Below are 21,877 nucleotides of genomic sequence, written 5' to 3' on the forward strand. Positions count from 1 at the left end.
ATCAATGAAACCTAAATCACAGACAAGTGAGACTAAAATCGCTTACATAGTTGTGATTTCTGCCTGCTGAGCTGAATTCAGGTGGCATATTACAATGTGTGTACAGCTAGTCTGTGAAAATATGCTCATTTGATTGTCACACCTTGTCTTTCTTCTCCTGCCTCTATCCATCTGTTTGTTTGATTCACCTGGGATGTGTTGTCATTAACCAGGACCCTGAGCTGTCTGGGTCAGAGACTGTCTCTTTGCTTCGTGTTTATACAGTGCCCAGAACAATGGGGGTCCCACCATGTGATTCTCAATTCTATTGTATTATAAATAATTCATTATTAGTAGAAATCATCGGTGTGTTCAAAATATTCATGTTCATGTTTCAGTGTTTAAAATATTTGCATGTGATTGAAATACACTGGGTCATTATTATTATTTATTTGTATTATCACAGTATTCGGCTCTTGGTTATACTGGTGTAAATCAGGAATAGAACCACTGCAGTCTTTGGAATTACTTTGAATTTACACCGGTGTAGTTGGACCCATTCACTGAAACAAGCACATTTGTGAAAGTTCAAACTTATTTTAATACCCAACACCATCTAAAACCACTAATGTAGTAGCATGGGTTTGGTTAATTTCCACAGGCTCTCTGGTCCCCTATACCATAATATTTTGATCGCACTCAGAGGTTGGTTTTTTTTCCCAGACAGTGCCACACAAACCACTGATTTGTATCACCACCAACAATCCCTGTACACCCTGGAAAGCATCATTTCACTGCACTGAGTCAGCCCCCGCCACAGGGAACGTGCACTTTGCAGAATGGTTTCCAGCCAGCTTGCAGACTTAATCCTGATCCTGTTAAATAGCCGATAATGGCAGGTTCTCCCTGCTTCATTCAAGTGGCTTAATCCACAGAGATGCTCCAAGACAAAGTGCTTGCATTCCAATGCATTGGGACATCCTTATGTGAGCATTTTCCACATTCTTCCCCTTTCTATTCGCAGATAATGGGAGGTGGCGGAGATATTCCCTTTAATTTTCCCTTGCGAATTAATGTTACAGTCTCACAGAGAAGACACTCTGTGTCTGTCAGGCAGAGCTCCTGCTTACATTGCATTGTTTCTCAAGCTCCAGGATTGCGAGGTTGGTTTTTTTGTTTTTTTTGAATGAGTATCCAATGGCTCATTGTAGCATGTGACCAGCCATCCAAATAGGCTCTGCAGCTGCACCAGTGTGGAACCCCGCCTGCCCCATCCACAACCACGCAGGCCTACTTTCTGAACTCCCTGGAAATGCCCTGGCGTAGAGGAGAGCGGATTTGAACCCTCTTCCTTTAGCAAGAGAGGTGGGGCTCGCTCTCCCAGCCGCCCAGAAAGCTTCCCTGAGTCACTCTAAAGGGCTGTCACAGCTCTTTACAGACCAGCTTTGTTACTTAGGAGGAAAGAGCATCTCTCCTATCCTCCCTGGTCCGTGGCCCATTCCCACCTGCTGCCATGTGTAACACACACACACCGTGGCATGAAAGAAGAGCTCATTCGCAGTTGATATTTGCAATACACCCTTATTAAAAGAGGCCTAGAGTACAGTAATGGTCCAAAGCTGGGCTTCTTATCCTAATGCAGGGTTCTTCTGAGGGACTGCTGCTCGATGCCACCAACTTATGTTCTGCATGTGCAGGCAATGAGAACAGTTCTTCAGCCTGTGGCAACTTTTGTACCAACACTCCCTGGATGCTGCGAAGGGGAATCCCTGCCCACTGGGGGTATTTGCCCTGTTTCAGATGCCGGAAGGGAAAGCTTTGCCAATTGCAATATTTGGAAAACACACACATATCATGCAAGCAAAAGCTCGGGCGATTGGGTGTATTTACAACATACACTCACACACACTGGGGTGTGAAGCTCTGCTGGGGGGCACACACACACACACAGTGGGTGCGAAAGGAAGCCCCTCTGAGTGTATTTGCAGCACACACAGCGGGTGCGAAGCCCAGCTGGGATGTTTTGCAGCACCCCCCTCCCCACACACACACACACTGGAGTGTATTACACACACACACACGGAGAGTGGGTGTGAAGGGAAGGAAGCCCCTCGGGGGTGTTTTTGCTACTCACACACAGTGGGTGTGATGCACCACTGCGATGTTTTGCAGCACACACAGCCAATCTCCACACACAGGAGGTGTAAAGCCCCGCTGGGTGTATTTGCAGCACACAAATACACACAGGGTGTGAAGCCCCAATGTGGTGTATGTGCAGCACACGCCCAGGAGGTGAAGGGAAGAGCAGCTGGGTGTATTTGCAGGACTCACACACAAAGGGTATGAAGGGAAGTCCCGAGGGGGTGTATTTGCAGCACACCAACACGGTGTGAAGGAAAGTCAGAGGGGGTGTATCTGCAGCACGCACACAGGGTCTGAAGGGAAGCCCTGCCGGGTGCATTTGCAGCATGGGTGTGGTGTGAAAGGGAAACCCACCGGGGTGTGTTTTAGCGCACACCCACACAGGACGTGAAAGGAAGCCCTGCCAGGTGTGTTTTAGCATGCGCGCACACACAGGGTGTGAAGGGAAACCCTGCCGGGGTGTGTTTGCAGCACGCACACACACAATCACACCCAGGGGGCGGCAGAGCCTGGGCCGGGTCGGGTGCCGCTGGCTGGGGCCCCGCAGCGGGGCGGGGCGGGGCCGGGCCGGGCCGTGAAGGGGGGGAGCGGGCAGAAGGGAGGCGCCCGCGAGGCCCGCCCGCTACGGTCTCCCCAGGCGTTGGCGGGGGCCGGGCGCGCGCGAGCGAGCCCATGACGTCATGGGCTATGCTAATGACTCGCATGTGGGCAGCTGAGCTGGGGCGCGCGGGGCTCGCTCAGTCCGTCTCGCCCAGCAGCCGCCGCCGCCGCCGCCGCCGCCGCCTCCTCCACCACCGCTGCAGCCCCGGCGCCGCACCGCCCGGCGGGATCCGCGCGGCCCCGCCATGGCACGGCCCGGGCGCCGCCACCGCCGCTGCCAGCCGCAGCTGGTGTGACGGCAGCCGGGCACCTGCCTCCGCCTCCCGAGGGAGCCGGGCGGCGGCATGGGGCTGAGCCAGGTGGGTGCCCGGCCTGGCCCCCGCTGCCGCTGCGGGGCGGGACGGTGCAGCTGGGGGGCGGGCGGAGGGAGCCGGGGCTGCCCCTGGCCCGGCACGTGCGCCCGGGCGGCCAGACGCTGCCTTGCCTGCGCCCTGCTCCCGAGGGTGCCTGGGGCCCCCCCAGCAGCTCCAGGGGCGCCCCACTGCTAAGGGTCGGTGGGGGGCAGCCCCTGACCTTATCCCTGCTGGGGCTGGCCCGGGCCAGGCCCCGCTCGCTTCCCTGCCCGCCCCCTCTGGGCTGGGGGCCGCAGAGGGGGAGCAGCTGGCAGGTGTGAAACATCCGGCGGGGGGGTGATCCGCGCCTATGTAAGACCAAGCCCCAGATATCGGGACCGTCCCTATAACATCAGGCCAGCGGGGCACCCTGGGGGCAGCGGAGGGAGCAGCTGGGGTGGGGGGGTGCTGGGAGCCAGCCTAGGTGAGCAGAGAAGAGGCAGAACAGTGCAACTTTTGGGGGGGGGTTGCAGTGCAGGGGGGCTCGTTGCTCCGCGTTGGTTTGCATTGTGCACGGCTGCCGGGGGTGCGGGGGGCCGCTTCGGTTCGCAGGGCGATGCCGTGAACGTAGAACATGCGTCTGTGAAAAGCGGGCTGATTCCAGGAGCGCTCCAGTAGGACACAGAGAGAGAGAGAGAGAGCCCCCCTTCCCCCCATTGAGCAGAGGCTGGGGGAAGCTATTTGGAAGAGGGGGAGGGGGGGTGCTTTTTTTTTTTTTTTTAGCAGCCTGAAAAGGGAGCGGGGGATCCGAAGAGTCCCTGGGCTGGCCAGTGCCTGCCGGGCGGGGTGCTGAAGCCGTGGGTGGGTCGAGTTTATTTTTGTCTCACGCTGCCGCTGCTTAGGGCCTCCATCCAAAGGGGCTGGCTCGAGATGCTTGATTGCTGTAGATGGAGCTGCAGCAAGTCGGCTGCTTCCCGGGGAGGAGGAGGAGGAGGCGGCGGCGGAGGGGAGAGGAAGGCACCAGGGCTGCTGCTGCTGCTTTGCATTAGAGCCGCAGTGTAAGTTCTCCTGTGCATGCATGGTCTGGTGCAGCAGTTGCATTTTAAAGCAGGTAGGTCCCTAGAGAGGCAGCAACAGGGAGCTCCCTCCTCCACTTTCTGTGCAGGAGGGAGGTTTCTTTCAACCACTTGCTGCAATGCCTGCATCTCTCAGTCACTGTGTTCGGGGGCTGAATTTTTAGAGGCTTGGTGTCTTCCTCCCTTCTTCCACGTCTCTCTCTCTCTCTCTTTTTTTATTTTCCTGTTATCTTTCCCTCCATGGTTGACCTGAAATCTCCTTCGCAACCGTAGGAAGTAGACTCCGCTGCTGTCATGCTGAATCATAGCGTTTCCTTGCAAAGTGTGTCATCGTCACAGCAATTCTTTTCTCTTTCCAGTTGTGAACATTTGCTTTGGGAGGAATGCGGGTGTGGATGGTCCAGATTGCCACCCAGGGGAGGAGAAAGCTGGAGACGCTAGGCTAAAATAACCCGAGGGAAAGAAGAAGAAGCTATAAACCCACTCCTGTGCCTTGCTGAGATTTATATATATGTGTGTGTATATACATATAATATACAATTTCCCCTCCCTCTTTCCCTGTGCCACTTTGTGTCATCATCTTTGGGGAATTTAACAAGAAACCACCAGAACACTCAACTGAAGACGGGAGGAGAAGAGAAACCACACCACATCTGAGCTGACGGCTGTGTCCAAAAATCCATCTTCTTAATAAACACGATTGTGAGACAGGCACAGAAAAAAAAACTTTGGAGGGAATTTTTTTTTTTTTTTTTTTTCTGCAGAGGGATTTTTTTCCCCCCTCCGTCCCCACCCCAACCTAATCATGATGTTTAGAGACCAGGTCGGCGTGCTGGCAGGTTGGTTTAAAGGCTGGAATGAATGCGAGCAGACTGTTGCTTTGCTCTCCTTGTTGAAGCGGGTGAGCCGAACCCAAGCTCGTTTCCTCCAGCTCTGCCTGGAGCATTCCCTGGCAGACTGCACTGAGCTGCACGTTCTTGAAGGGGAAGCCAACAACCCTGGTAAGTTTTGGTGCAACCAATCCATTTTGAATGCTACATTGTTCTCTGATTGATACCCTAATGATGGCAAAAAAGGGGAGGTCAGGGAGCTGGGGCTCCACATGAACCAGCCTCATTGTTAACAGCTTCCCGTTTTACATTTTATGTTTCAGATTGGTGATGACTTATTTCAGTTTGATTTTTTCACAGAAAACTACTACAGTCTATTCCGTGTGTAACTACGGTAGCATGAATGATTGATTTTTTTTTTTTTTTCCTCCCATGCAGTTTCCTGTGAAATAAGTAAGTCAGGTCACGTAGAGTCTGGATTTTCTAGGCTTCTTTTGGGCAGCGTGACTTGCTTTGCTTTAAGCAACATGCAGAAGAATCTCATCATTATCTTACACAAACGAGTATTTTGCTGAGCAATGGCCTGCTGAATTATCTTAATCTTTTGCTAACTGGTAATTTGTTCATCATTCAGGTCCTGTTTGAACATACTTTTTTTCCTGCAGCTCTGGGAAGATTTTATTAGCCCATTTAGGCTGCTACACATAATTCGTTTAATGTGTGCTGTCTATGGACTTTCCCGGTGATGTACATTGAATGTTTCTGAGCATGATTTTGATCTCATTTACACACCCGTGTGAGGAGAACTAAAATGAAGTAAGTGAAATGAGACTCAGGCTTCGTGTATGTGTGCAAGCATTCATGCACACTCTTTTAAAGAAACCTTCCAAAATAAAACCCAAAACTACTCTTTGCCGGGATTAGGTTAAACACATACCTAAATTACATGGTTCTGTTCCATTTGCAAGAACTCCCTCTCCCCCCCCCCCAAAAAATAAAATCCCTCCTATTCCTGTCTCAAATATTTTAATACAGTTTTTAGGATTAAACATGCACACCTTGGACTTTTGCACATGGTTGAAAGAACACAAAAAGCATAGTCTGTGCGGGAGGAAAAGTCTGTCAGTTGATAGGTGAAATTCTTTAGGCTTTATTGCAGTCGGATACTGAACAGAGCCCCCAGTGTTTACTGAGAGAAAAGAATGCAGAGTCCTCTTCCAGCTGTTCCATATTAGAGCACTGAGCCTGCAAGATTTGGCAGCTGTCTATGCTGCCATTTGATGACAACGTCCAGTGCAATGCTGTTAGACCTAGGATATATTTAAGTCCGCCTTTAGGAAACCAACTCGGGCTGTTCTAGTGTACAGACCTCTAGCATCACAATGGTGAACCCACTGGAATTGGATATTTCCTTATATAGTTTGTATGAGTGCAGGGGAAGAATGTTGCAGTGTACATTTCAGTGCAATACTACATTTTAGAAACAGCTGAACAGTCTAACCTCATACATTTGGGTGTGGAGGCCTCACTGAAAATAAATTGGGAAGGAGAGCACACTCTTTAAACTGATCTTCCACAGAATAAAATCACCGTTCATCTGACCTGCATTAGCAATTTATCTTTGGTTCCCAGGGTATGTGGCTGTGTACAAATGTATAAACGACTGATTTTTTGTTTTGTTTTACCTGGATTTCCTGTAATAGTCATGTCACACTTATTTGGCAAAAGATCACACACACACATGATTTATCTGCAGCCTGCAGTAGCAGTGACATACCTGTTTAAATTATGACAGAAAAATTTCCTTTGAAGCCCATCCAGCTACTAGGTCGTGTATGAATGAACGGGTTTCTGCACAGTGATCAGTTTCTTGCCAAAACAGTAGTAGACACTAAGGTCCTGATCCTTCCAGTACTTATTCATGTGACTAATCCCATTGACCCCAAAGGGTACAAGGATTGCTCCTGGGAATAAAGTTTGTGGAATTGGGCCCCTGGTTTGCCTCGTAATGATGACATTTGTGATGCTGATGGCATTGCTCAGATGTTTATTCTAATAATCAGCTGTTCTTTTAGGGCTTTTAGAGGCCCAGCAGCAAGACTTAAGAACCTTTGTTCAATTTCCGATGCCAGTAACCATTTCTTCTTCTTCTTGTGTCTTTGATGCTTGATAAACATAAGGCAAACACCCCTTTGCTTCAGAGAAGCGAGATGTCTGCTTTTTGATTAGGGTGATCCTGTTGTTACAGAGGAATGTCTGTTCTCTGTGTTTGGCAGTGACGAAATGATAGGAAGTGACTTTGTCTGGTATAAAACCACCTGTCTTTTAAAGTGCTTTGAGATCTCCCGTTGAAATAATATTAAATCGCCCTTATTCACCACATATTTCATACCTTGGCATTTGTCACTTGGCTAGACATGAAATCGCACCAGGTTGTTTAAAAAACCTCACCACCAACAATGTAATGGTGCTAGCCGTTAAAAACCATGGACTCAACAGGGACACTGATTTGATGGCTCATAACAACTGCCTGTAACACACACACCTGCCTGCTAACCCTGAATGGCCCACTTCAAACCCCTTTTGCATAACAATCTAACCCTTACTGCTCACTCCATCTCAAATGACCTCCTATGACATGCATTACCCCTTATGCTTAACTATCCCGACTTGTATCTAGCGGGCAGACACTCTGATTTCGTTCCCCAGGCCTGGCGAAGAACTCTGTTTAGTTTGAAGGCTTGTACCTTCCACCAACAGAAGTTGGTCTGATAAAACTTATCTCCCGTACCTTGTGTCTGACAACTACTACTACTACTACTAACTTTTTATTGTTTTTACTGCTTGAATTCCACAATTTACACAATTAAACTGGCTGGGTTTGTTTCTTCTGGGGGTGGTGGTCCCTAACAATATCAATTTGTGCCCTACTTTTTTGGCCTATTTTTTCTCCCATTGATATAGGTGAGAGTTTTGCCAATGAGACAGACTCTGATCCTGCAACTTCTTGCATGCAAGCAGACTGTTGTGCCTCTGTGTTTGAATTAATGGATCTGCACTTGGATGCAACAATCTGCCAAAGTACAAGGGGTTTTGGGACCAGAGTCTTAACTTGGGAACAGGATTGGGCCATAAATCTTTACAACTGGTGTATGGCTCTTACTATCAGTTAAATTCCGTGCTATCTCTAGCTTCCTCAGTGCAGTAAAATGGCAAAAAAGACCATGGCACAAACGTGTCCTGTTTTCTCCAGTGAAGCTAGTATGAAAACGTTATGTGAGTCTAATATGCCAGAATGAATGTTGGAATTGACTTTAAAGTTAGTCTCTCGTGGGAAAAGAGTTATTTTGTAGACACAGAGCCTGTGTTGCTTGTTTAAATCTGGCTGAAGTAGATAGTGCTGACCACTGTTGAAATGGGGGTGTAGGCTCATCACATTTCTTACTGGATAGATGTCCATCTTACAAGTATCATCCACAGCTAACTGGACTCAGCAGAGGCACCAAGGGCTGAATAGACATGGAAGGGAAAGCACCGTCTCACCAGCAGATCCCACAAGAACAGGCCTTGAGGGATTTTGACTGAGAATGGGAGGGAGCTTTCAAAGATGTATGGTTTTTGTTTTTTGCTCTGTGTGCCGCATGGACCCCCGTCTAATTCAGTGCTGCCAGCCTGCCGCTTCTCACAAATGTTGAAAATGAAATGAAAACCATTGAAAAAGAAAATGAATTATTTTTAATTGGCTGGTTTTAATAGTGAAGCAAGCACATTTATTTGGTAGAGTTTCAGCTTTCTGTTTTCTTCATGTGGTTTTCTTTAAAATAGTTCAGCTCTCATTTTTAGCACCTGCCACATGGAATGTAAATCTGACTGAAGTGCACAGCTACGGTGTAACTCTCAAAAAGGGATTTTTCTAAGAACCTTACTGTTGCTGCAGCCAGTTGGTTACCAGTGGCGCATACCAGACAAAATAGCTGTATACAAAATCCTTGGAAGAGGGGTCTCCGCAGGCTTTGCTGGCCTGAAAGCTACTCTGTCGTCTTTGAGTGCAAGAGAGTCACGCTTTTTGACTAGAAGTGATGCAGGTGCCACAGTGAATGTACACGGTGTTCTAAAACCACGCAAAAATGTCATCTCATTTAAAATGATTGGTATTTGATAGGAAACAAAAAAGCAAACCACACAATCTTCGCAGTTCACTATAAGATAAAATGTACAATCCATGCCAGAGATCTTGAATGGTTGTAGCAAACACGAGCATGCAACTTAAGAAATCCACAAAGAACAAACAAAGCAGAGAGAGCCTCAAACAACCGTTTGGCTCTTCAGTGCTCATACCACAGTGGGGCTGGGAAGGGAAAAAAACAACAACAAACAACAAGTAAAGAGATCCATGCTGATCTGGGCAATGGGAACTGTAGTACCAATGCAAGCACTCAGTCCAGAGTGAACTTAAATGTCTACATGGCCTCTTCCTGCTCCCATTGGGATCAGCTCCTAGTGCTGCGGGGTCTTGGTTCATGACTAGGGTTCCTAGGTGCTATGGTAATATAAATAATAATAGGGAAACTCCCGTTGATTTCACTGGGAACAGGATGGGGAGTGCAGATAGCACCAGTGAGGAAATCAAGTTCCTTCCTCCATAAAGATTGAGAATGGTTTAGCCAGTCACAAGCATGGGGTGGAGTTTGGAAACCAGGTTAGACGCCTGAAGCTTCTCCCATTGAGTGTTACTATTTTTTAGTATTATCATTTAAATTTGTTTCTAAATGTGGTTTTGCGGGGGTGGGGGGAAGCTGCCTAGGGAGCTTCAAACCCAGCTGGAAAGAGCTGTCAGGACATAACCCGCCTTGATGTCACAGTCACAAATAAAAGGTTAGCCAAGAGTGAAATTCAGCCCAGGCAGCAAGCTGGCACAAGGTGGGAAGTATTGTCAATCTGGAGGAGGACCAGAATATCAGACAAGATGATCTGGATGACCTTGTAAACTGGAGTAATAGAAATGGGATGAAGTTTAATAGTGCAAAGTCCAGGGTCCTGCCAGTAGGGACTAACACCATGATTTTTTTCCTATAAGCTGGGGCTGCTTCAATTGGAAGTGACAGAGGAGGAGAAAGGCCTGGAGGTACAGGTTGATCACAGGATGTCCGTGAGCCGTCAGTGTGACGTGGCTGTGAAAAAAGGTTAATGCAGTCCTAGGCTGCATCAGGCGAGGTATTTCCAGTACAGACAGGGCAGTGTTAGTACCATTATACAAGGCACTGCTGAGACCTAATCTGGAATAGCGTGTGCAGTTCTGGTCTCCCATGTTTATGAAAGATGAATTCAAACTAGAGCAGGTGCAGAGAAGGGCTACTTGGTTGATCCGAGGACTGGAAAACCTGCCTTATGAGAGGAGACACAAAGAGCTTGGCTTGTTTAGCCTAACCAAAAGAATGCTGAGGGGAGAAATGATCGTTCTCTATAAATACATCAGAGGGATAAATACCAGGGAGGGAGAGGAGTTATTTAAGTTAAGCGCCAATGTGGACACAAGAACAAATGGATATAAACTAACTATCAACAAGTTTAGGCTTGAAATTAGACAAAGGTTTCTAACCATCAGAGGAGGGAAGTTTTAGAACAACCTTACAAGGGAGCAGTGGGGGCAAAAAACCTAGCTGACTTCAAGACAGATCTTGATAAGTTTGTGGCGGGGATGGTGTGATGAGACTGTCTGCAATGCCATGTAGCTGACTTGTGACTGCTAGTAACAAGCATCTCCAATGGCTGATGATGGGACACTAGATGGGGAGGGCTCTGAGTTATTACAGAGGTTTCTTTCCTGGGTGTCTAGCTGGTGGTGGGTCTTGCCCCTATGCTCAGGGTTTAACTGATCACCATATTTGGGATCAGGAAGGAATTTTCACCTGGGTCAGATTGGCCCAGACGCTGGGTTTTTTTCATCTTCCGCTGCAGCATGGGACATGGATCAATTGCAGATATAAACTAGTGTAAATGATGGATTCTCTCTAACTTGAAGTCTTTAAATCATGATTTGTGGACTTCAGTAACTCAGCCAGAGGTTAGGGGTCTGTTCCAGGAGTGGGTGTGTGAGGCTCTGCGGCTTGCAATGTGCATGAGGTCAGACTAGATGATGAAGTCCCTTCTGACCTTAAAGTCTATAAGTCTAACCTTTCTTTGCTGTTTGCACAGTGCACTGATTACTGGGTATATTCAGGCTCAGATCTTTCTCTCACACAAGCCATCTATGTCAAGTGCTAAGAGCATCGTTATTGTTCTGGGGAAGCTTGACGCGAACTGCGCCACTCCCACCTAGTAGCATCCAATCAGTGAAAGTCCCCCGACCATTTAATTTGAAGACACTTGTATTTTTTAGCTTGGAGTTACGATGAACATCCTTTATGCTGAGCCATCGTGTTGACTCAAGCCAAGGTAGAACAACAGCACTTGCATTCCAAAAAGCTCTTGCCAGCCTTCAAGGCGCTGGCCTGCATGCATTGTGGGTGACGGGGAGCTGGAACCAGGAGGCATACCACCTTAGGGAAGCACAGTGCTTCCCAGAGCTCCTGGGTGCATTGAAGGAGAGCTGGCGCTTCCACCTCACCTAAAGTGGTGGAGCATAATCTCCGTTCTTCACCTGGCCTGCTCTTTTTGTTTGGGGGGGAAGGGGAGCAGGGGAGCCTCTGCTTTTTCCCTTCTTTTCTCTGAAATGATGGGGCCTAAAAGTTACCGCTCTTTTAAATGGAAAGCTAAGATTTTCATCTGATCACTTGACTCCTGGAGCTGGGGATTTAAGAACAACACCATATATTGCAAGCCTCCTGATAAAATTATGACAGCTGGCAACACTGTGCACAGAACTGTACTTAAAGGGCTTTCCAGAGCAGAATCACCAACCCCAAATCACAAGTCAGGCACTCCAAAACCATGAGTTTTGCTTAAAAATCATGAATGTTGGGTTCTTTAATTTTACCAACTGGTCTGCGAGTCTTTAGAGTTCAAAATTTTGGTCCACAACTCTGAGGGCTGAAATCTCACTTGGTTTTTTAAACAAAAGCGAAGATTTTCACATTGTCATGTGACTCCAGGAGATGGTGCTTTAAGAGAGAGACCAAATAACATGCGACTTGTGGTGAAATTGCAGGAGTTGGCAACACTTGGAATGATAGCACAAAGCAGTGAAACTTCTTGCATTTTTGAACCTGCTGCCTGACAGGTGCCCTTATTTGTGGGTAAATTTGTAGCTAGAGTGTAGGAAAATGGTTTCTCTTCCTTCTCCCACTTTTTAATTTTAAAGAAGAAAATCAGCTTGCAATGCTTATAGATTTGAATATGAACTAGAGGAAATATTTTCTTTGAACTTTACAGCTCATGTGTTCCACTCTGTATTGTCATTCTTTAAAAATTCAATTCCTTGTCATTCTCAGTCTGTTTCTGTTGCATTTGGGAACGCTGGAGGAGACCCTCAGTGGCTAATTAACACTTAAGAGTTCCCAAAGGAGGGAAATGCAAACATAGGTCCCAATGCTGCACTGAGAGAGAGCCATGCCGGCAGAAGAAGTTGCAGGATCAGGGCTGTAGTGGAGAATATGTTTGTTTCATATTTCAGAGTTAGTGAGTGGTACTTTAAAAAAAAAAAAAATCCTTTCACTTTTTCCTATTAGCAGGATGAAAACAGATTATTATCTGGTGGGTGCATTGCATTCCATGCATATTTAATATCTGGTCCGAAACATTTCACATGTAATAAAAGTTGCATTAGAAAAATAATTGTTTATCCTTAGCAAAATGGGAGCCAGTATGTAGTTAGAGTAGTACAAGCCTGTGAATCAAGACCGTGGTGTTCTATCTCCTACTTTGCTACTAGTTCACAAGTCAAGTCACTCACACCCTTTCCTGCCTTAGTTTCCCCATCTAGAAAATGGATAAAATAGTTGCTACTTCACAGGTGTGTGTGGAAACTAAGAGTGGGATTGAAGGCAATGTTAAAACTCCCACCCACTTCAGTGGGAGCAGAGTTAGGGTAATGTTGAATGCTTTTGAAATCCCACCTGAAATGCTTGTAAAGTGCTTTGAGATTCTTAGAGGAAAAGTCCAAAGTATTATTCGATAAATGACCTAGTTTCTTTTAACTTGGCTTCTTTCCGAATTAAATATTTTTATTCAGATATCTTTCTGTTACACTTTTTCTTTTGGAAAATGATAAGAACTAAATCTACTTGCTTCTCTGCATAAATGGGCGAAGAATAGCTGAGGAAGTTAAATGTAAAGAAGAGGAAGCGACAACAGAAGCTCAGTAGCTTATGGCAGTCTTGAATTTGATAAGCTACAGATTGATGGGCTAGGTCAGGAATTGTTTTAGATTGGTAGATAAATAGGGGCAAACCTCAGTGCCATAAATTAAAATAAGTGCTCACAGTGTATTTATAAACTGAGTTATCTTAAAATGAGATTAAATGGGAGAATGGGGCCCCGGTCTGTGAGTGCAGTCCAAATTCTTGCCAGTGGATGACAGTTTGTACCTGTGCTGCAAAGCATAGCTAGCTGATTTGGCATATTGGAAACTAATTGTTAACCAGGCTGGTCCCTGTATTTGCCACATTTGTTTCTGGGTAAAATGGCTTTCAGTATTCCCAACGGTCCTAGCAGAAGTACACTCGGAAGAACTTTCAGACCCAAATTATTGAAAGAATCCATTCATTTTGGATGTTTCAATTCTCAGGTGCCCAGCCTGAGACACCTCGCTGGGCCTTCATCTCTGTCTCTGGGAAGGACCAAAAAAAAAAAAAAAAGCTTGCTAGCTTTGGAAGGGATGTAAACCTACCTGATGCCAACCTCTAACTACTGGGGGTCAGGAAAAACCTTTCACGGTGGGCATGTTATCCCAGAACTGCCTACTCATGCTCATCTCTCTGCAGTAGCTGGCACTGGCTTCTGCTGGAAATGGTACTGGATAAGGCAAACTATTGGTCTGATCCACTATGGTAATTCCTGTGCTCCTACTAGTTTTGAAGCCTGGCCTTCCTTTCTCCTGTAGTTGTAGATGTTTTTGTGCTCCATGAATGTGAATTGTTCCAAGCCAGGAGTTATGTTTGCCATCAGAGTGAGTAACTGAAATAGTAATTAGCGTGAACGCTTGCTGTATTTTAAGATGCATTAGTCAGTACTTTAGCTTTCATGCTTCCCACTTGTATCTGATGTTACTGCAGATAACTGTTGAGAGTGTTCCCTACTGGTAGATTTCATGATTGCTGCAGTAGTTTGAGAGAATCGGAGCGGATTAGAAACAAGAGATACTTAGGGCCAAATCCATCTGGGTTTTCTGCAGCTTTGGGAGATCCAGAAAAGCAGTGGAACCACAGTGGTTGCTTTTGCACTGAGTCTGGGGTAGGAGACACTTGCACAATCCCCTTGTAGACAGCAGAGATCAGCACCGAGCAAGAGTTTGGTGGTGGTTGGAGGGTCCGATGGCCAATGGCTTCATGACCCGGATCCATTAGCCACAAGTCCCATGTGCAGTCCTCCAACCTGGCAGTGCATTTGTCCTGACTCTGGGTTATTGTGGACAATTCCATCTCCTCCTGGTCTCTGTTGGCTCCCTTTAATGTGGGTTTTAAGTAGAGTCACCAAAATATGATTTAAATTATTCCTCTTTTGGAGACAGAGTATGAAGTTGGATTATTTTAAGGAAGTTTTGCAGACAAAACAATACGTTACAGCATGGGTGTTATGGTTATTGTTTGCCCTGCCTTTTCCAAAGGGGGGGCCTTCAGAGTGAAGGAGAGAGGGTGTGAAGAAATGGCTCTGGGAGGCAGGGATACAATGTTCTCTCTCTTACCTGGCTGGAGTTAAAATTTGAGTGGAGTCCAGAGTCATTTATTGGCCTTTCCTTAGAGAAGGCAAATGCATTTGTCTCAAGTCAGAGAGCAGATACAGATGCAGAGTTTCTCTACTCAGAGATTCACACATCAGGTGTCTGGTTAACAGCTTGTAATTTTATTTATTCATTTTGCATGTAGTAACGTCTTTTCATGACACAGTTGTATCAAGGATTTTGGCAGGGGCTTTTACATACCCGCTTTTTTCTGCTCTGGGCTCTGATTCTGCAGGGACCTTTTATGTGCATAAACGGAAGGATTCATGTGCTTAAAGTTAAGCAACTTGCATTAATTGATCCAGGTTCAGAGCCCTAATCTGTAACAAGTCTATGCCCTCTTTACGGGCCTGAGTCAAAGTCGGAGGACATCAGTGAGCTTTGGATCAAGACCTAGATGGTGATGTGCTACTGCTAATTTTGGCTCTGATCCTGCAAGATGCTGAGTGACCTCCCCTCCTGTTGAAGTCGATGGCAGATGTGGGTGCTCGGCATATCTTAAGAGTGGGCTACTGGGCTTTTGAGACCTCTGAATATTCTCACGCAGTCTGAGTAAAATGGATTGGGCCAGCCAGATATGGTGACTTTAAGGTTTATGGGTTCTCAGGAGCAATTTCTTTTGGAGGAGGAATTTTTTGCGGTGGTCTGTATATGGTGCCCTTGCAGAATGGACGAGCTGAGTTCTTGGGACTATTCTTCCTTTGAACCAGTTTGTGACATTTTTGCAGTACTGGAATTGGAAGCATGAGACATTTCTCTGATTGTATAAAGTAATTCACCTGGGAGTTATGAGGCCTTTTCTCTTTTGCAGCTTGATGGCTAATGACATGCGTCAGCAGACGTAGTCATTTTGTGATACAGATACACGGCTCTCGGTAGCATGTGGTTGATTTTTTCTGACAGTGCTGTTGCACTACAGCTTCCACCGAGTGGGAAGGGTCCCCTGGACTTTAATGGCAGCTGGATCCACTCTAGTCTGCTGAGTTGCCATGCTTAAAAAAGAGTGTTTATTTTTCTTAAATTAAAACCACCTTTTTACACTTCAAGTGGCATCTCCAGGATCCTTTCCTGATTCACTTGACTCTGCTCCAAAGCAATAGATCACCCTAGGCTAGGGTGGACGCAAACACAGCTCACTTTACAAAACTCTAGCTCTGTCTAGTTATTACTTTTAGCTCGTAATTGGTTCCAGATTTTCTTCTCAACTTTAGTTCAGCCAGATAACTAACACGGCCTTGCTTGTGGTGTGTTAGTTTTCCTGCTGTTTGCCATGTTGTATGACTTGCTCTGCACATAGATAGGCTTCTGTGTTATGTTAGTAATTGTCTTCTTATTATGAAAAGTAACACTATGTGAGAGCTGGTCAAAATTTCTCCTTTGAAACTTTTCTTTCCAATGAAAAACAGTCTTTTTGTGAAAATGAAAATTTGAACAGAATTTTTCTTTTGATTTCTGATTTTAATGAAAACTGAATACCAAATTTTGTTGGTTTTTGGTTTTTTGCTCCTTCTCTTCCTTTTTTCCCCCCTTCATCTTTTTTTTTTCCAGTGGCAAAATGGAAGAAGGGAAAAAAATTGGGGAATCCAAAAAAGCAAAGAAAAAAAGTCAGATTTTCATTTCTTTGTTGAAAAATTACATTTTTTTTTTGTTTGGTGAAACTTACTTACCATTTCTCAACCAGTTTTAGTGTCCAGTTAAACATTTTCCTTACAGATTTTGTCTTTACCATTGGGATATCCCCACACATTTCTCATGGAGCACGTCAACATGATTTTTTTGCCTTCTCTCTAGCTGTGCACTGAAATTGCCAGTTGTGTCAGCAGAGCTCTGAAAAGAGAGTTTGTTAACTCAGAAACCCCACACCTCACAGTGCCAGAGAGGTGGATTTTAAAAATAGAAACCTTAGGCTGTTTCCCTCCAGATAACGTGAATGTTGAGACTATGTTGAGTTTAACTACCTGCATGACCCTTTCAGATAAGAATGACTATGCACTTGCAGTATTATGCTAAACTGATAAGAATTCTTTTAAAAAAAAAAAAAACCTAGGAAAAAATGCTTTATATAACAATCCGCTCAAATCAGAGCCGGTGCCACAGACTCCCTCCTTACACTCAATCTTTGAGGTTATTATGCTTGATGTATAAGAGTCTGACCCAACAAGGTGCTGCCGGCCCTTAGCTTCTGGTGGAAAATGCTCAGCTCAGGCTCGGACCCTTCAGAATTTTATTGTGGCTTAATCTGTATATCCTGAGAAGTGCAGAGCGTTGGTTCTCCATCAGGGGGTCCTGACGTGGTTTTGTGGGGCTGTGAGCCTCCCTGCTTCCTCCCAGCAGAGAAACATGGGGGGAGGAGGTGAGTGGTGACACACAGATCTCCATGCCCTCCCCTAAGAAGCTGGGGTGGGGTGGGGTGGAGAGCAAAGAACAACGCCAGGGCTCTCTGTATCCAGGTCACTTTCCTCACCTGGGCAGTGCTGTGAGGCCAGCCTCTGGAGCTGCTGCTCCCTGCCCTCCCTTTACCCAGCCTGACCTGGATGCAGGGAGTCCTAATGTTGCTCCTCGCCTCCCCCTCACAACCTCCTAGGGGAGCGCAGAGGAGCAGCGCTCGAGGGGGCAGCAAGCAGCATAACCAGCTGCCCCGTGCATGCAGGTCAGTTTCCCCAGGTGGACACAGGAGGGGGGGTGCAGGGGCTAGGGCGAGTGGAGAGCCCATGGGGGCCAGGGGCGAAGGGGGGTGCCCCTGGGGGCTGGGGCAATGGGAGGGGGTGCCCATGGAGACCGGGGGCGGGGTCACACTCAGAGGCCTGCTGTGTGAAAGGGGTCACCAATACAAAAAGTTTGAGAATCTGCGGTGCAGTAGCGTCTCCTGAAATGCCTAGAGTGAAATCCTGGGTGCATTGGAATCGGTGACAAAATTCTTCCTGGTTTCAGTGGGGTTAAGATTTCACCCCTACTGCCCAAACGGTGGTTTCCTGGGGGTTTGATCCTGCACCCAGGATAAATGAGTCTAATGACGTCAGTATTGGAGGCTCGGACACAGAGGGCTAATTTCAGCGCCCGCTGAAGTCCGTGAGAGTCTTTCTATTGATTTTGGTGGGTGCTGGGTTGGATTCTGGGTGAGAAAAGCATGCGGGGAGCCATTTTCTCCTCTCCCCCAGGACCATGAGCGTCAGCGCAGGGCCTGGCAGCAGCTGGGTGCTGGAGCTCCCCGAGCACAAAGTTGGGCTGGCTAGCATGGCTGATGGCGCTCGGTGCCCCGAAGGGGTATGTCCAGCCAGGCAGTGTACACTGTGTGTGCATATCCTCAGGCCAGGCTGGATGGGGTCTCTCTACACCATTTCACAGGAAGTGTAGTGAACACTAGGGATTGCTCTCCCCTGCAGATAAATGGGCTGCTCCAGCCACTTAGCTCCTGTCTCTTAGAGTGGCCGTTGGGCTGGAAGGCAGGAGCTAGCTGTTGGTGTTAGGATGGATATTTGGATCCCTTCTGTGCACATTACACGGGGGGTGTAGGCTGCTGTTACGGGCAGTTTCGATGTCTCTGATATCAGCGTGCACTTAAAGCCCTACACATCTCCCAGCTGACTGGTGTTTTGCGGAGTTTTTACATGCAAATCAAGGGGACATCGCCAACTTAAACTCCCCCCCCCACACACACTCACACACACAAGCACACACACTTTCATCAGCAAACTTTGTACCTAGCATTGTGACGGACAGCCGTGGGAGATACTAGAGCTAAAAGAGATTCAGTGAGCGAGCAAAGGGGATGGAGCTAGGAGTGCTGCCACATCCTTGGGCTTGAAGTAGTTTCTATGATACACAGGCTTTACAGTTTTGTTCAATAGCTCTCAGCACCCCCCCACTGTACAAATTCTAACGCCACTGGGAGTGAGTGACTTTTTTTTTTTAACCTCTGTTTTCCAGTTTGTTTACTCTAGATATTTGGCAGCGCCTTGGCGTATAGTCAGTTTCATTTCTGATGGTGCACGCTTTTGCCAAGGCTCTACAAGAGAGGGGTTTAACAGTAAGACCAGTGGCGGAACTGGTGGAAAGTGAACTGGCCCCAAGCAGCCAGGTGGGATGTGAACAGAGAGAACCAGGAGGTGAAGAAAAGGGGGAGGCCCTAATTATGTTTGTTGTTGTTCTCGGGCCTTCCCAAAGGAGTCTTTTAAACATATCCATGGCGGAGGGAGGCCAGCAACATCCTTATAACAATTTTTTAAGGATTATTTTTAAAATCCAGGTCCTGCTATTTAAAGGGTATCTTCTCAGGAAGTTAATTATTTGAAATTCATCAGCTAAAACAAAGAATCGAGTTTGCAGTGTCTCTTTAGCAGTGCACAACTTTGTGACTGTCAGCGTTGGTTGGGCCTTTTAGTAACTTTTCATCATGGAAGGATTCTGAAACCATTTGCTCGACATTGAATGCTTTGTATAGCAGATGTGAAATCTTGGTCTTTAAGAGTGCCTCTATAAATAAAGATGTATGCTACATTCAAATACATAAGGGGGGTAGCCAAACCGCCCAACCTTTTAAACGGCTTATTAGAGATTCCACAAAGAATGACTGTTTGGAGTGGTGGAGCTGCTAAAAGTGGTCTCTGTACTAATAAGTATAGTAAGCGTCTCTGCTAGTAAATAACAGGTGGGCTGTATTGACATGCTTTGCTTGAGGTCCTGGTTTTATATTTCACGCAAAGCAAATGTTGCCTTGATATGACTTTTGTGTTATGGTTCAAGTGTCAGACTCTGCATTAATTTTCTGCAAATTAAACTTGCAGCTTTCACTTTGTCCTCTTTTTTTTTTTTTTTTTTTTTGTTGGGAGCGGGTAAACACTAAGAGATCTCTGGACAAGTCACAGCAGCTGGAGGGTACGGGGTTTCTCTGTGGAGTGAAGGAATTTCATCAGAGAAGCTACTGTTCGACTGTGTTCTCAGCATTTTGGCAAGTGTTCTTCAGATTAACCCTTCTGTACAAACAGTTGCAAAACTATAATCAGGTGCTTCTGCGTTGTTCGAAGTAATTATATTTTGGCCATGTCTAAGTGCGAAATAGAGGTTGAAGAGTGAAGATGTGTGGGGTCGCTGCTTTAAATCCCTCTTCAAGCCAAATTCAGTGTTGTCACTGACGTTCAGTTATTTTCTGATTTTTCTCGGATTTTCCTGAGCAAACATGGTATCAAAGAGAGCTACCAAATCAGGGGCCCTGAAGTGTGGTCTGTGGAACACTGAAGAGGGTCACCCATCAAGTCAGAGTATCCAAGACTTTGGGACTGAACATGCAACTTTATTTAGACCCGTTAAGTCACACTCATCTCTGCTCCCAGCCGTTACTGTGCTCCCTGCTGAGGTAATACTGGTGTGACCACTGCTAGAATGCTCTGTCCTGTTCTGGTGTCCACAATTCAAGAAGGATGCTGATAATTTGGAGAGGGTTCTGAGAAGAATCACGAGAATGATTAAAGGATTAGAAAACCTGTTTAACAGTGGTAGACTCAAGGAGCTCAACCTATTTAGCTTACCGAGGAGAAGGCTAAGGGGTGACTTGATCACAGTTTATAAATACCTAAATGGGGGTGGGGGGAAATTGATAATGGATTCTTCAAGCTAGCAGACAAAGGTATAACAAGATTCAATAGCTGGAAGTTGAAGTTAGTCAAATTCAGACTGGAGATAAGGTACACATTTTTAACCATGAGGGTAATTAACCGTTGGAACAAGTTACCAAGGGTCATGGTGGATTCTCCATCGCTTTTGATTTTTAAATCAAGATTGGTTGTTTTTCTAAAAGATCTGGAGTAGTTCAAACAGCAATTAATTCAGCAAAGTCCTGTGGCCTGTGTTCTGCAGGAGGTCAGACTGGATGATCACAACGGGCCCTTCTAGCCATGGAATCTATGAATCTATTCAGAGCACTGCAGAGGTCACCTCCCCAATGTCGGGGTTGTGGAAAAGGCTTGCCCAGCCCGTGCCTCTACACCCGGGGGCTGCAGGGAGTTACAGTAGGGAGGGCATTTGCAATGGGCGGATCCCCCCCGAATGAAATAACACAGAAATCCACCCACAGAAGAGCTATTGCTAGTTAATCCGTTTTCCTAGGTGCAGTGTCTAGTGCATTAGGAATAAAGCAGTGATCAAAAACGCTGCCTGGACTGTGCAGGAAGGAGAAACACTCTGATGGCTGTCAGTCAAGTTTGAAATATTTTTGCCCTTATCTGCTTTCGTACAGGTTCTCTTCCCCTCATCCTCTAATCTGAATCTGACAGAACTGTTTACGTTGCTGTGTCCATTTCAGAGGTGCACATCTCATGTCAGTAGTTGCATCTCCTCCAGTAAACATTTCAGCAAATCTTTTCTTAGGAATGTCTCCGATTGCATATTAAAAAAGCCGCGGGAGTGCTTCGCTAGAGAAAACGATCGTTTCTTGCCTGACTTCTCACATTGAGCTCATCACCAGCAAAGGCTGTGCTTAAACCACAGAGGTAATGCAGGAGAGGAAGAGCCCAAACTCCGTGTGGGTGTGTGTACACAGCTTTTTAAAAAATGACTCGCGTAACAATATTGGCTCTTTCCCCAGTTCCTAGAGGCCTCCGCTGTTGTCTCTGAAACGCCTTGGATTGTGTGCACAGGGTAGGGGGTGAGGATGGGGGAATTTTCTCTCTCTCCCCCCCAGCGAATGTCAGGGGTCAGACCAGCTGGGACCAGCTGCTGGCCTGCTCCCTGCTTAACTTGGCTGCTAGGCAACCGGTGAGCGCAGCTGCACGGCCTTGGTAAGTGTGGCCCCCAAAGCAGATCAGCAGCTGCTCAACGTGTACCACGCCCACAGCTGTGCTTGCCCTTCTCCCGCCCGATTCCCGTCCTGCTCGTCTTGTTTCCAAACGTGCTCCTACCCCACCGACTGTCAGCTCCGGCTCCAGCCCTTGTTCCCCCTCCGACTCCTGGCTTCGATCCTCATCTCCCCTCTGGCTGACCCTCCAGCTCTGGCACTTGGCGTCTGTCCCTCCGGTACTGACCCTTGGCTCGTTCCCGGACAGTTCT

The 21,877-nt window shown here is 46.7% G+C and overlaps 1 protein-coding gene across 4 annotated transcripts in view; it reads left to right on the forward strand.

Moving 5' to 3' along the window:
• Window positions 1-2,464: 2,464 nt before the first annotated feature.
• The window catches only part of SAMD4A (sterile alpha motif domain containing 4A), a 195,656-nt gene continuing 176,243 nt past the window's right edge, over window positions 2,465-21,877 (forward strand). For 2 of the 4 annotated variants that reach the window (XM_067554801.1, XM_067554804.1), the window contains exons 1-2: window positions 2,894-3,080; window positions 4,489-5,130. In XM_067554801.1, the coding sequence (XP_067410902.1) occupies window positions 4,935-5,130 (196 nt within the window). In that variant the 5' untranslated portion in view covers window positions 2,894-3,080; window positions 4,489-4,934. Of the gene's footprint in view, window positions 2,529-2,893; window positions 3,081-3,877; window positions 4,165-4,488; window positions 5,131-21,877 lie in introns of those variants that run through there. The other 2 variants (XM_067554803.1, XM_067554802.1) reach the window with 2 other exon arrangements.

The sequence above is a fragment of the Emydura macquarii genome, unplaced genomic scaffold, assembly GCF_026122565.2.
Source record: "Emydura macquarii macquarii isolate MOO-44397 ecotype Brisbane River unplaced genomic scaffold, CSIRO-AGI_Emac_v2 contig_1551, whole genome shotgun sequence".
Taxonomy (NCBI): Eukaryota; Metazoa; Chordata; order Testudines; family Chelidae; genus Emydura; species Emydura macquarii.